The following is a 15,132-nucleotide window of genomic DNA, read 5'->3' on the forward strand; positions in this document are numbered from 1 at the left end:
CGTGAGGGTGGAGATGACAATGTTAACCCTAAAAGATGCTAGCCTATAGGATAGGGCCATAATGAAACACTTGTGATGGTCGAGTGTTGTGGGTGCTCGCGATCCTCCCAACGGCATAAGGTAAAAAAAAAATTAGATCGTCGCCATCACACACAGACTTGCGTTCTACACCAGCTGCCCACGCTCGTTCACAAAGGTCCCAATACGTAAGTGTGCAGTAAACTAAGTGTGCACGAGATACATCGTAATGACATCTGTAATAAGTAACCGTAACTAATGATTACCTTGTGCAGCATTGAGGTTCATTACACCTGCTATACAGAGCAGCGTCATCAGGATTAGTTGTCTTTTTTGTTAGTATTATTATTATTATTATTATTATTATTATTATTATTATTATTATTATTATTATTATTATTATTATTGTTGTTGTTGTTGTTGTTGTTGTTGTTGTTGTTGTTGTTGTTGTTGTTGTTGTATTAGATTTTCCTCCCTTTTTTTTCTTCCGCTTTCTCTTCCTTTCTCCCTGGCCTGTAGGTGTTAAGGTAAGGCGAATGTGGATTTTAGGTAGGTTTATTTACTATTCATGTTTGGAGGTTGTAGAGAAGGTTAATTATATGAATAAGAAAGATTGTACTTTTTTTTTTTCATTATATATTTAGTATTATCATTATTTCAATTGTAACGTTTCTTTTAAAATAATAAATTTGTTATTTGATAATACGTCAACTTTTGCCACCCGAGGTACCGGTGGCAGTGGGTAAAGGGGTACTGGCGGCGCTTGGGTGTCTGGCTTGTTCGGCTGGCAGTCTTGCTACTGAACAGAGCCGTGTGTAAATTTTGTAAATAGACAGAAATTCTAGTGATCTGGCGTTTCAACATTACCGCTAATTCGTATTGAAGTAAACATCACTAAAAAGAACCAGAGGGAGAGAGAGAAGACTACTATATGGTGAGTATAGCGGTGACAACCTCGTCAGAGTCAACCTCACCGATCTCACCATAACAATTATGTTAGGCTTGATCTGCTTAGGTTATTGTAGATTTATTTTATCCGATCAACCCTGTATTCTTGAAAATGAATAATATAGAAATATACGAAATTAATGAGCTATCAAATATTAATAGGCCTACAAATATTATGCATTAATGATTTATTGCAAATTAATCTACCACGGTTAATTGATTAAACTGAATCTGCAGTAACCTAACCAAACCACACCTAACCTGACCTAATCTAACCAAACCAAACCACACCACACCTAACATAACTTCTTTTTTTTTTTTCAGTAAAAGAGATAATATCAGAAATGTGATTATTGAAAAATTTTTCCACGAAATCACTAGTGAACTTATGAAATCTGTGACTATACAGGTTCCCTGTTACATACATGAATATACGTGGACACTGCGACAGATAAATTGGCCATCGTCAATTTGACTTGCAGTGGGTCGACTTCAACTGAGCGAGGCAGGAACATGAAACTTTGGTTACAGACCCGTTAACACCCTGTTACGTGTAACTTCGTCGAGCAACATGGCCTTAATTTGTGAGATAGGGTGTCCTGTTTGCATGTGCATATGTATGTGTAGAATGAGAAGTGAACGAAACTCGGGATGTGGCTCACTGTGTATGCGAGGCACTATGACGGCTGTGTGGAGTAATCACTTTACCTACTGTGGTGCTACTTCGGTAGATTCTTTCCGCATTTATTTATTTATTTATTTTTTTTTTTATTAACAGAAGCGTTATCGTATACAAAAACTCCTTGGCAAGCGTCAAAGGTCGAGACATGAAGTGCGAGGAAGTAGTGCTTTGAATAGCTACTGCACAACTACACCCAAGATAACTGACACTAACATAATTTGATTTTATGAATATATATATATATATATATATATATATATATATATATATATATATATATATATATATATATATATATATATATATATATATATATATAGTTGAAGAGTTTATCTTGCCTATAGAGTAATCATAATCCATACAGTAATTTTTGAAAGATACCAGCCTCTGTGGAGCAAAGTTAGTATGAGTGATAGCGAGGCGGGCAGCTGTGCATCACTTTCCTGCCCCTTCTCCTATCCCCTCCTTTGTCCTTTATTATGCGACTGATCCATGCTGAGTGGACATATTAATACGAGGAGGGAGTACTGGCATGAAATAGGGCTATATTTATACATGTTAAAGGGCGCTTATTAGTTAGTATTGTATATAAGTTAGCAACAGTCTTGCCCCTGTCAATTTAAGTAGTTAATACACCAGTCAGAGGTGTTTGAATGAGTGTGCTTACAGTTATCCTCGTGGTGACAACGAGTCCTGTCCCTCATCCTGTTTTTGGATTATCGTCGTTTGTGCTGTCAAATGTTACTGGGATTCAGAGTTCTGTTGACAGCTTCGAACCTAGAGGATAGACAGTGAAGTTTGCTCCCTCCCCGGGCATTACCATGTTGGGGTGGTACTGGCCTGTCTTCTGGGAGGCTGTAAATGTGAATGTTCAGCAGAAGAATGTAATTTCCTGTGAACATGGGTGGTTTTGTCTCGAGAGGGTGTTAGCTCATAGAATATTATAATCTTCGTAGACGTTTGTCTTTTGTCATAGCTGTGCCTCCTAGAACGTGGTTTTCGATTCTTTCCCAGCAAGTTGAAGCTATTAGCAGTTGCAATACTCCTTTGCCTGTCAGTGGGTGAAACATGGTGGCGATCTCACGTTTGCTAATCGTTGCAGGAAACAAGTAGGATCCTGTAAACGCATATGTGGGCCCTGCCCTAAACTACACGGGAGGTAGTTTAGGGATGCTGACCCAAGTTAGCTGCGAGAGGAGCAGAACCTGTGGTTGTAAATATATATCTATATCTATATCTATCTATCTATCTATATATATATATATATATATATATATATATATATATATATATATATATATATATATATATATATATATATATATATATATATATATATATATATATATATATATATATATATATATATATATATATATATATATATATATATATATATATATATATATTATTCATATTGAATAATGGCAGAAACGCAGCTAGCCTAACAGATCACCTCTAGATCCTAACCACAAGACTGCCATCTCATACATAAAATCAAACCAAAGAACAAACGAAGACCCCAAAAACAACAAGGCAAGTGGCAATATCCCCCACAAGAACAACAGGAAACATAAGACCAGGTAAGTATAGAACAGGTAAGTTTAAGGATGTTGGTGGTTTTCCATGTGCAGTTATGGTTAATGGCAGGAACACAACTAATCTCTCGAACAACAACTAAGCCCTAACACTGACTGCCATTCATTAATAAACACAGGTAATGGAAGTTTTATCAAGGCATAACTTATATTTAAATTACTTTTATTATCTATTTGGTAACAAGTAAGTGTGGTTGCATATTACAAAGACACTATGAACTACAAGATAAGCGTGAACAAAAACACGAGCAAAAAAAAGAAAAAAAAAAATCTCCCACACCAACATCAACATACATAGATAAAACATATAGGTATAGAACAGGTAAGTATAATAATGACTGCGCTTATCCTATGTGCAATAGTAGGTAATGGCTGGGACACAGCTGACTTAACAAAACAACAAACTAAGCCCTAACAAGCGCGTTCTCAACAATGCGTCTTGCTCTACTAAACCGATAATTGAATATACGTTTAGGATTATTCATTTCAGCTTGGTTGTATGGCTTCAACAAATTTTCAGACAAAGCAAAAGCATCATCACCTATCAGGACATATGGGACTTGTCTGTCTCTGTTTGGTAAACAAGCATGTTCAGGGATATGTAGAGACTGATCTTTAAACACCTGTCCAAATGTTGTGTGACTAAATACACCTCCATCACCCGACCATTAACATCAACATCTGCCATTATAAATTCATACTCAGAGTTTACAACTGCCATTAATACAAAGCTGTATGTTTTCTTGTAATTGTAGAACATAGATCCCGAGTTCGGTGGATATTTCATTTCCACATGCTTGCCGTCGATAGCGCCAAGGCATTGAGGGAAGTTCCAGTGCTTTTCGAAACCCTTTGCAATCACCTTCCACTCTTCTGTTGTCGTAGGAAGCTGTAGGAATAAAATAAATTATTATGTAACTGAGTACCGAAATCCTTAAGTAGTAAATGAATGTCATATGTATTTATGATATGTTTCTGACTATCGATTTCCAGGTTGATGCGTCCACATCAGCACAATTCTTCCCACGAATTCCACCAAAAAGAAGACCAAGACGGATCAACGGGAGGAACTACTACTAACTTTGTCTTGCAGCCTTCTCTGCGACACAAATGATGAATATGCGAAAATAGCAAGTGCTTGGGCAGTCGAGTTGCGGAACATTAGTCATACCCAAATGCTATTTGCTAAGAAAGCTATAAATTATATTTTTTTTCGAGGGTCAAATGGGAACATTACATCGCCACTCAGTTGTAATAAATGCACCAGTGAGAACTAGTGCCCCAGTAAGTAATGTATCTTCAAATGAATCAGATACCCAGTACAGCTTCTGTGACTTAGATTCAGGGAATGTGATGACAGATAATTCTGCAACAGGATCATCACTTGCCTGGTATTTTTCTTCTTTCACTTAGACATTAAAGTCAACTTGTGTGTTAAAGGAATTATAGTAATTATGTACTACAGATACACAGGAAAGATTTTCTCTCATAACAAAAATTAATATGGTCATTGATAGGAAGAGATTTTCTACACTACATAGGCTATATTTTATGGTATACTATCACGATGAAGCATTATTTGTGCTATTGAAAACATGCTTTCATAGTTAATTACTTGTAACATGAGGACATACGAGTATTGTACATTTTTCGTTATTATTAGTAAAGCCAAACTATTACACTAACATGTTCCACTTTCTTGGTGCAGTTTATGTTTCCCTGTGTTATTAAAAGGACTTGTCATTTATTTTCCAAATATAAATATTGAAACTGTCATGCATTATTTTTCTTACCTTTATATGTTCTTTGAGGCAGTGAACGATAGCTTTGCATGTCTCCATTACGATGCAACTGATTGACTGAGGGGAAACCGCATTACTAAATTTCAGGTCTTCAAATGCGTTGCCGGTGGCCAGATAACGCAGTGTTACTAATAACCGCGTACTTGCAGGGGTACATTCCCGCATCACAGTGTTCTTTTTGGAAATAATTGGAGCCACTTTCTTCAGTAAATTGTCAAATGCTGCACTAACCATTCGCATATAATTTCTATAATCCTCTGGATCACTGACCCTTATCTCCTTCAGCAACTTCTCATTGCTGTGCTCGTCTTTTCTTGTACCACTCCTTCATCCATCTGCGTCTTTTTTTTTTTCTTTAGCCGTTGGCTATTGCAATTCCGATTAAAGCAACATCAATATCCGTCATGCTGTCTCTCTGAAATCCTTTACACGACTGCCGATACTGCGCAATAATATTGAGCTGTGTAGGGGAAACAAATATTGCACAATAAAAACGAGTCAATATATTGTGTCAATAATTTTGATCGTGTAGGATCCACTTAATCATTGCGAGCAAAACGGTTGAGTCACGCCTTCAGAGTTTGCGTTTGATTTTACATCGAATGTAAGAAACAGGCCATCCGGCAGAACTGTCAAAATTGGAGTTCTCGAACTCCAAGATCTCCTTTATGGGACACGTTGTCGATAGTGAAGGGATTCACACAATGGACGATAAAATGCCAGCAGTCAATTTCCACAACCAAAAACTATGGAAAATGTAAGATCTTTCCTTGGATTAACAGGTTACTATCGACTATTCATTAAACTTGCATCTCCACTCAATCAGCTAGTCAAAAAAGGACGTTTCCTTTAATTGGAGTGCTGCACAAGAGCGCAGCTTCCAGGATTTAAAAGCAATTCTCACACAGGCTCATTTTGGCATTCCCTGATTTTTCTCTCCCCTTTTAACTCTACACAGATGCTTCTTCTCTAGAGCTAAAGAACCGTGTGATTGCTTATGCAAGTAGGGTTCTCATTCCAGCGGAAGCAAAATGCTCTGTTACGCACCAGGAACCTCTAGCTGGGCCCCTATTCATTTCGAAATTTAAAACAATAATAATAATGATAATAATAATTACAATAAAGATAATAATAATAATAATAATAATAATAATAATAATAATAATAATAATAATAGTAATAATAACAACACCAACAACAACAACAACAACAACAACAACAACAATAATAATAATAATAATAATAATAATAATAATAATAATAATAATAATAATAATAATAATAATAATAACAATAGTAATAATAATAACAACAGCAACAAGAACAACAACAAGAACAATAATAATAATAATAATAATAATAATAATAATAATAATAATAATAATAATAACAATAATAATAACTAGCTCTAACATAACCTTTACCTGTAATAGGAAATATCGGAAATACAGCATTTCGGAAATATCGGAAAAATCCGTTAATACCTTTGACATAGCAGAATTTGGCGAACTCCCCAAGATTGCTGTAAGGTCCTTAGCTACGTGTGGGAGACAGTTGCTTGTCGTTTGTTTGGTTGTTCTTTGTGTGCCGGTACTTAGCTACGCCATAGGAGGGAAGGCTGTTATTAGGAGTGGTTCACGTCTTCTGCCGCTGTTGGAATGGCAGTGTAGATTTCGCCCAGTTTGGCGTGAGGACACATAGTCCCATAAACAATGCCCAAGGGCTTGTAAGTCCTACCCACATTATTGGAATTTTTTTTTTTTTCTTAGACAGAAGGAATGTCTAAAGAGATGGGATTTAAGTTAGAAATGAGGAGAATGGAAATGGAAACAGAGGAAAGGAGATTGAAGGCTGAGGAGGCTAGGGAAACCAGAAGGCTTGAGGTCGAGAAGTATAAGGTTACTAAAGTCAGAAAAGAAGGAGAAGGCGAAAATGTATGAAAGAGGAGAGGCTGAAAGGAACAAAATATTTGAGTTGGAGAAGACTTCTCATGGCATGGGGAGAGAATGAGTAAAGAAAGACACAGTAGAGAACCAGATGATGAGAAATTTGAAGTTAATACTAGACCTCGATGAGAAGGTGACGGAATGGTTCAGGAGATTTGAAAAGAAGGCAGGCAAATTTGATTGGCCTCAAGAGAGATGGGTTGGCCTTGTTGCTAACGCGCTGAAAGGCAAGACATTCAAAATTTATGATAGAATATCAATAGAGGATTTAGAGGATTTATGAGGAGTTTAAGGCTGACATCTTGAGAGCCTATGAACTGCGGCCCAAGGCCTATAGGGTACAGTTTCGAGGAGGTAAGAAAAAGCCTAGTGATTCTTATCTTGATTGTGCTCGCTACCTCGAGGAGGTATTTGAAAAAAAAAAATTGGATAGCCAGCGAGTGTGTCACCTCCTTCCATGAGCTAAAAGAGCTCATAGCGATAGAGTTGCTTGTCAATGTAGCCGAGAAAGAGATCGTGTCACTGCTCCGAGAGAAAAGGTTTTAAAAGGCCTTAATCAAAGGAGGCTGCGACGTGGACAGATAACTACGTGTTGGTGCACCGTCCTGTGTTTTGTTGGATTAATGAGACATCTGGCGGGGTCAGTGAAAGTCTGGAGGCGCGGCAGGCACCGGTTTGTCAGGAAGCCCACGGGCGAGCAAGTCCCGTTGGCAACAAGTCTCCAACCAGCTCTCGATAGAGACAGACTGGGAGCATGGTGCATAGCACTCCCAGGTATAACACGCAGCCAATGTGCCGCTATTGTAAGAATACTGGGCACTTTAAACTTAATTACCCCAAGTTAGTGACAGCTATGGCACCTAAGTTCCCCCAAAGCCCGTATAAATAAAAATTTTAAACAGGCTAAAAGTACTTTTAGTGATCAGTGTTACTTTTACTACTAAAAGTTCCTTAAGAGTAATACTTAAATTTTTTTTAAGATCTAAAGGACTTTTAGCGGCTAGGAGTGATTAGGGGTACTCCTAAGCGCCTTAAATTACTTTTAGGCGGCAAGATGGCAGGTCAACAAGAACCTCAGCAGCACCGAAGGCACCGAACTTTTCGGGAAAGAAGGGACGTCCTGCAGGAGTACAACGATCACCAGCTGATCGAGAGATTTCGGCTTGATCGAGCTTCTATCCTGTACCTAACAGACCTTGTGAGGGGTGCTTTAAGGAGTCCTACTGCAAGAAACAAAGCCCTGTCCCCCAAGATGAAGGTGGCAATAACCTTACGGTATTTGGATACTGGGAAAATGCAGTTGTGCAATAGTGATGACTTCGGTACAACCCAGTCTACCATCAGCCGTGTCATCATGCAAACCCATGAAGCGCTCACACAAGGGGACATCTGCTGGAGGTTCGTCGGTTTCGCTTTCACTCAGCTGGAAGTACAGAGGAAGCAGGCAGAGTTCATTAAAGTTGCAGGATTTCCCGGTGTCGTCGGTGTTGTTGATGGCACCAATATAAGAATTATTGCACCTCAAGAACATGAAATCGAGTACGTAAATCGGAAGCGGTTTCATAGCATCAATGTCCCGTTTGTATTTGGTGCAACTTACAAGATACTTGACATTGTTGCAAAGTGGCCAGGCTCTGTGAATGATATACGTGTATGGAATGAATCTGGACTGAAGAAACTCCTCGAGAGGAACATCGTGCCAGCTGGATGCCATCTCTTGGGTGACAGTGCTTATGCCATGAAGCGCTGGCTATTGACACCTTACCTGCACTTACAACCTGGTTCACAGTCTAGATATATCCGGTAGGTTTAACATTACCTGAAGTAAACCTTTTGCATTCACACTAACGTAACCATATAGAACAGTGGTTCCCAAACTATAATACATATGTCATTTTTTTTTCTTAAAACAGTCCTACAAAGTCTCTTCCTGATACTCTTTTGTGTTAGAATGAAATCAAAAGAAATTCTACCGTTAACATTTTGGTATTGTTTGGGAAAACAACATTTTTGTTCTGATTAATAACAATGGTATGGACAATGAACATCTAATAAACATTTATTTCATGGAACAATATTATGTAATATATTATTATTTTTGGTAGGGCTTCATGGCCCTACCTGTATCATCTTCACAACCTCTCCCCCCACCCCATCCAGTATGGAAGCCACTGCTAAAAAAAAAAAAAAAAAAACCTTGCATTCAACCTAACAGCCTGAGTCACACCACAGACCCTTTTAGATTAAGTTGGTCACGTTTACTCCCCTAGAAGAAAATTATTACTGTTGTTTCTAATAATGAATCATTATATATCAGAGCCCACAAGATCACAAGATGTGTTGTGGAAAGGGGAATCGGCTAACTGAAACGCCACTTACATGTTTTGCATGGTGAAGTTCGGATTGAACTTACCAAAACCTGCCAGGTCATCTACGTTTGTGCCATGCTTCACAACCTCTGTAAAGACCGGACTATTCCTTTGCCTGATGAAAATGACAACTCGATTCAAGCAGAGGAGGAAGAGGTGGAGCATGTTGCTGGTAACATACATTGTCATCCCTGCACGTACTGTGACAAAGATGAGGGACCAGTTTGCCAACTTGCATTTCAAGTAACAATTTTTGAAAATCTTGTTAAAAATCGAGAATACTGACACCTTCCTTAATTTACTGTATTCTGGTTTTAAGAAACATGGTGGAATAGCTCATAAAGTATTGAGTATTTTTCCTAATTTATTTTTAGCAATGAGTGAAGAGATGGCTGCCGATCAGTATGGATTTCATTCACTAAGAGTTACTGAAGCAACGTTGTTACGGTAAAGCAAATTTGTATCCCTTGTGATATGAAATTATTTAAAAGGCTTTTTCTATAAACTATAACATTTAAAAGAAAATCTTAAAAAAAAAAAAAACGAAGTATTCTTAAACTTTAATTAGTTCAGCAAACTAAATAATAATAATAATAACCGTTTATTATTTAGGCAGTTAACAAACTGAAAATGTACATAGGGGGTGGGGAAATACTTAACATTAATCCTAAAGGTAAGTCTAATCTAGAAGGGACTATTGATTGATGGCTCGCACCATGGTGGGAATCGCATTGAGTCTGTACCGGTCCGTGCGCGGCGCCTTTAGGGGTGTTATCTTGTTGTGGTGTCTGACCGGGCGAGGCGCGTCAGGCGGCAGCATGTTTCTGAGACGTGGATGATGCAGTAGTCCCCTTCCAAACTCCTCCAGAGCCTCTCGGTGCCTGGTGGATAGTCTGGACAGACTCACTCTTGGCCGCATAATATGCAGTCATCATCTTAGCAGTCTCATACTGTTCCCTTTTTATTTTCAAAATTTTCTTTGGCAACTTCCACCTCTAGTGCTGCAGCTTCCAATATTTTTCTTTGCAGCCTGCAATTTGACCTCCACTAATGCTGGCTCGCATTTCGCTAGCAGTTCAGTTCCTGCAGCCACACCAGGAACTGTTTTAAGAGGTTGGAGGGTTTCCGTAGGCTGTGGGGAGTCTACAACAGACTGGCGGGCTACAGCAGGTTGGGGGTCTACGGCAGGCTGGAAGACTACTACAGGCTCAGGGTTCTCATCCTCAATCACTATGGTGTATTCCTCAGCCACAGGCTGTTGAACATAATAATGTTGGAGGTATTATGCTGCACACGTCACTGAGGGGGAGAAAGGTATACTACCTAAATTTCAAAGTTTTCATTAATTAATTTATTATTATCTATTCATTTATTGTATCCATTTATTAATTTTCTTATTACCATGGATGTGTGTTGCTGCCTGACTGGATATGTGTTTGGTAATATATATTTATTATTTGACGATTAATACCGTTGAAATATTTCAGAAGTGTGTACACTTCAAGTTATATATATATATATATATATATATATATATATATATATATATATATATATATATATATATATATATATATATATATATATATATATATATATATATATATATATATATATATATATATATATATATATATATATATATATATATATATATATATATATATATATATATATATATATATATATATATATATATATATATATATATATATATATATATATATATATATATATATATATATATATATATATATATATATATATATATATATATATATATATATATATATATATATATATATATATATATATATATATATATATATATATATATATATATATATATATATATATATATATATATATATATATATATATATATATATAATGTTTCAGTTAGTGAAAATGTTTCAGATATCTTACTTTACATTAGTTTAGAAGTTGAAAAAGTTACTCAGAGAACTATACGTATGCAGAAGTAAATCCATTTCAGAAAGGAAACTCTGAGAGAGAGTGCCTCAAGTATCAATAACAGTAAATAAGCAGCACTGATTACACATCATTATTACCCTTCCTTTACTTGACCAACCCCATTTTCATAGAAATAAGCACACTCATGATTTGAAAAAAAAAAAGAAAAAAAAAATGATACAACATGGAATAAAGCAAGCTTCAATGTGAATGTAGTAGATGACATTAAAATCCAATCAAAAATAACATCTAAATTAATCTAACGATGTCATCCCACTGCCCCATGTAGGGAGTAAGTGGATTTTAACCAATGTTTTTTTTATTTATTTATTTTTTATGTAGGAAGGACACTGGCCAAAGGCAACAAAAATCTAATAAAAAAAATGCCCACCGAAATGCCAGTCCCATACAAGGGTCAAAGCAGTGGTCAAAAATTGATGAATAAGTGTCTTGAAACCTTCCTCTTGAAGGAATTCAAGTCATAGGAAGGTGGAAATACAGAAGCGGGCAGGGAGTTCCAGAGTTTACCAGAGAAAGGGATGAATGATTGAGAATACTGGTTAACTCTTGCATTAAAGAGGTGGACAGAATAGGGGTGAGAGAAAGAAGAAAGTCTTGTGCAGCGAGGCCGTGGAAGGAGGGGAGGCATGCAGTTAGCAAGATCAGAAGAGCAGTTAGCATGAAAATAGCGGTAGAAGACAGCTAGATATGCAACATTGCGGCGGTGAGAGAGAGGCTGAAGACAGTCAGTTAGAGGAGAGGAGTTGATGAGACGAAAAGCTTTTGATTCCATCCTGACTAGAAGAGCAGTATGAGTGGAACCCCCCAGACATGTGAAGCATTCAACATAACAACCTAGCCTTGTCATCCTCAGTTCTTTGCAAGAATTTGGCAGAATATTGAGAATTTTTGCACTTGCCGGCAAGGAGTAGTGCGTGCGTGCGCGCTCATACATACACACACACACACACACACACACACACACACACACACACACACACACACACACACACACACACACAGAGAGAGAGAGAGAGAGAGAGAGAGAGAGAGAGAGAGAGAGAGAGAGAGAGAGAGAGAGAGAGAGAGAGAGAGAGAGAGAGAGAGAGAGAGAGAGAGAGAGAGAGAGAGAGAGAGAGAGAGAGAGAGAGAGAGAGAGAGAGAGAGAGAGAGAGAATTAATAATACCTTACCTGTCTGTGAAATCCTGAATACTTGGTATCCCAAGAATGGGAAGATTCCCCTCACCCAGGATAGCATGGACTTTATCAGTGAGTGGGGATATGGGCGAGGCTGATGGAGGACCACTAGCTGTAGTAAAAGAAAGCAGTGTGTCTTGTAAAGAATTGTTATCACAATAGTTGATTATAAGACTCTTCAACCTTTATCACTTGAACTTAGTATTCCATATTTTGTTCTCTGTGTTATTTGTATGATGATAGCCATGACTTTGCTACTATACGCCTTATATTCAACAACTATCATATTTTAAGAGGTGCTACTCTTAAACTCTAAAAAAAAACATCTACACTTCTAACAAAATCATGGCAAGCTTTAAGTGTGATTGCATGATGACAACGAGTGCCGCCTCATGCTCAGTAAGTTTACGGAAATACGAAGTAAACGAGTTTAGCTTACCTGTTGCAGTTATATATATATATATATATATATATATATATATATATATATATATATATATATATATATATATATATATATATATATATATATATATATATATATATATATATATATATATATATTTATATATATTTTTTTTTTAAGGCACATCTGTAGCCCCTCCCTTGTGCCTGGATGATATACCAGCGCTTCTCGCACTGTTCCGCGGTCCTCCGGAGGCACGGGCAAGCAGCATTGACAGCACTAGTAGACCTGCCAGTGTCGGGTGTCAATTTCCTGTCCGGGAATGACCTGGCAGGTGGGAGAATTTGGGTGCAGCCAATATCCGTGGGCCCCGTCCAAGATGTGGATGCTGCTGAGGTTCCTGACTCTGTAGTGTTATTCGTTCTAAAGTGAGGCGAGCGCCCCGGCGTCGGGCGCTCCCGGTTTCAGTAACTCCTGAGATCGACTGCAATAAGGCAGAGCCATCGCAAAAGGAGTACATAGTTGATATTAATGCCGTAGTGGGGACAGAGTGCTCAGGTGTGTGTCTCGTTGCTGGCGAGGCTTTGTAAAGCAAGTTTGTACGAGTCGGCTGCCTGCCACCCTCTCGTCCTTCCTCCGTTCTGTTTTGAGAGTCTTTGCTACCACTGCATCGGTGAATGATTAGTCACCTCTGTTGTTCTGGGAGTTGATGGTTGATGATGCTTGTTACTTGCCCAGTCGATGAAGATGCTTGGAGTGTTGGTAACGTGGAGAACCGGATTGAGGTGGTGATTCTGGCAGCTTAGAGATCGTGGGCAATTAACTGATATTATGTTGATGTGAGAATAAAAGGCACGATGACGATGATTTAATGGTGACGGATTTGTACACACTGGATTCGAGACGATATTGTAACGTGACGAATTGATTTGTACTCTCTCTCTCTCTCTCTCTCTCTTTCTCTCTCTCTCTCTCTCTCTCTCTCTCTCTCTCTCTCTCTCTCTCTCTCTCTCTCTCTCTCTCTCTCTCTCTCTCTCTCTGAAGTGATATGATTTATACCTGAGCAGCGTCTTTCACGGCTGACTGTGATGGAGCGGAACTGAGTGAGAGACCAAGACTGACTGCTAGTGACTGGGTGACTGACTGACTGTCTCTGACTGGGACTGAACTTGAACTGATCTGAACTCGCTACCTGCTGCTGTATTTATCTGAGCTAAGACTGGAAGTGAGAGGTAGGGAAAGGGGGACAAACACAGGTGTTATCCCTAAGGACTGGAAGTGGGTGTGAAGTCCCCTTGAGAAGTGGAGAATGGACTGGCTGGCCATGGTACATGTGGGATGAATATATGAAATAGTGAGATATACATATATATAATAAAAGTCATTGTTGACACTGATACAGATGCCTTCCCCCACGAAAAATGCGCCCTCGCATTTGGATATAACAATAAGGCAATAGGATGATACAGATGATACATGACGTCAGAGAAAGAGTATGGAATGAGAATTTTAATAATAACATACAAACACGATAACATAATATAATACATGTACAACACATGTATTATACATATACGAGTACAACACATGTAAGGAGAAATATACACATATATACATGATAATGAAAATGGATAATTAAACCTTGGAAAGGGAACGAAGTTTCAGTGTGTAAGGTGTATGTGTGGTTAAGTTTGAGTCACTTGAAGGATCTGTTGAATCAGAACTTAATGATACCTGATGTGCACACTCACCATCAAATCCCTTGTTCACACGCTTCAAATAATCGACATGGACGATCTGTTCCCTTAAAGTTTTGAGATCTAGAATTTTTACTTTATGGTCATGGAGAGATTCGATCACACAGTGTGGCCCAAAGAACAATGGATCTAATATGTGTTGTGAAGGAGTGATGGACGGTGGGAAGCACACTGAGGACAGAACGCACAGTGTTGAAAGTTATCTTTCCTCATAGTCGGCCAGAAATATGATCGTTTTATCTGGGTGAGGCATCTGTCCCGACCTGGATGTCCTGCGTGGGGTGAGTCATGAATGTGCTGAAGAATGATATTCATGAGCGAATGAGGTACCACGAGCTGAGATAAACGCTCACTAGAATCGTCAGTAGAGACCACCCGATTTATATAAGAGATCGTCTTGCATGAAAAACGTATTACTTGCAATTTAGGAAGAT

At 38.0% G+C, this 15,132-nt stretch overlaps 1 protein-coding gene and 1 long non-coding RNA gene across 2 annotated transcripts; both read left to right on the forward strand.

Annotated features, from left to right (window-relative positions):
• Positions 1-777: 777 nt before the first annotated feature.
• LOC135111857 (uncharacterized) lies at positions 778-5,020 on the forward strand. The gene is made up of 3 exons (XR_010273926.1): positions 778-952; positions 3,080-3,231; positions 4,240-5,020. It is a non-coding gene; the product is annotated as an uncharacterized LOC135111857 (long non-coding RNA).
• A 2,728-nt stretch (positions 5,021-7,748) lies between these two features.
• LOC135111812 (putative nuclease HARBI1) lies at positions 7,749-8,801 on the forward strand. Its single transcript, XM_064025523.1, has 2 exons — positions 7,749-7,797; positions 8,041-8,801. The coding sequence occupies exons 1-2, from the start codon at positions 7,749-7,751 to the stop codon at positions 8,799-8,801; spliced, it is 810 nt and encodes a 269-aa protein (XP_063881593.1).
• Positions 8,802-15,132: the final 6,331 nt, after the last annotated feature.

The sequence above is a fragment of the Scylla paramamosain genome, chromosome 22 (assembly GCF_035594125.1).
Source record: "Scylla paramamosain isolate STU-SP2022 chromosome 22, ASM3559412v1, whole genome shotgun sequence".
In the NCBI taxonomy this organism is placed as follows: domain Eukaryota; kingdom Metazoa; phylum Arthropoda; class Malacostraca; order Decapoda; family Portunidae; genus Scylla; species Scylla paramamosain.

Excerpts from the sequence above, each read along its gene's own strand:
- LOC135111812 (XM_064025523.1), top strand. The coding sequence starts at position 7,749 with ATGGTGCATAGCACTCCCAGGTATAACACGCAGCCAATGTGCCGCTAT. Across the intron at positions 7,798-8,040 it reads GCAGCCAATGTGCCGCTATT|GCGGCAAGATGGCAGGTCAA; the intron begins GTAAGAATACTG and ends AATTACTTTTAG.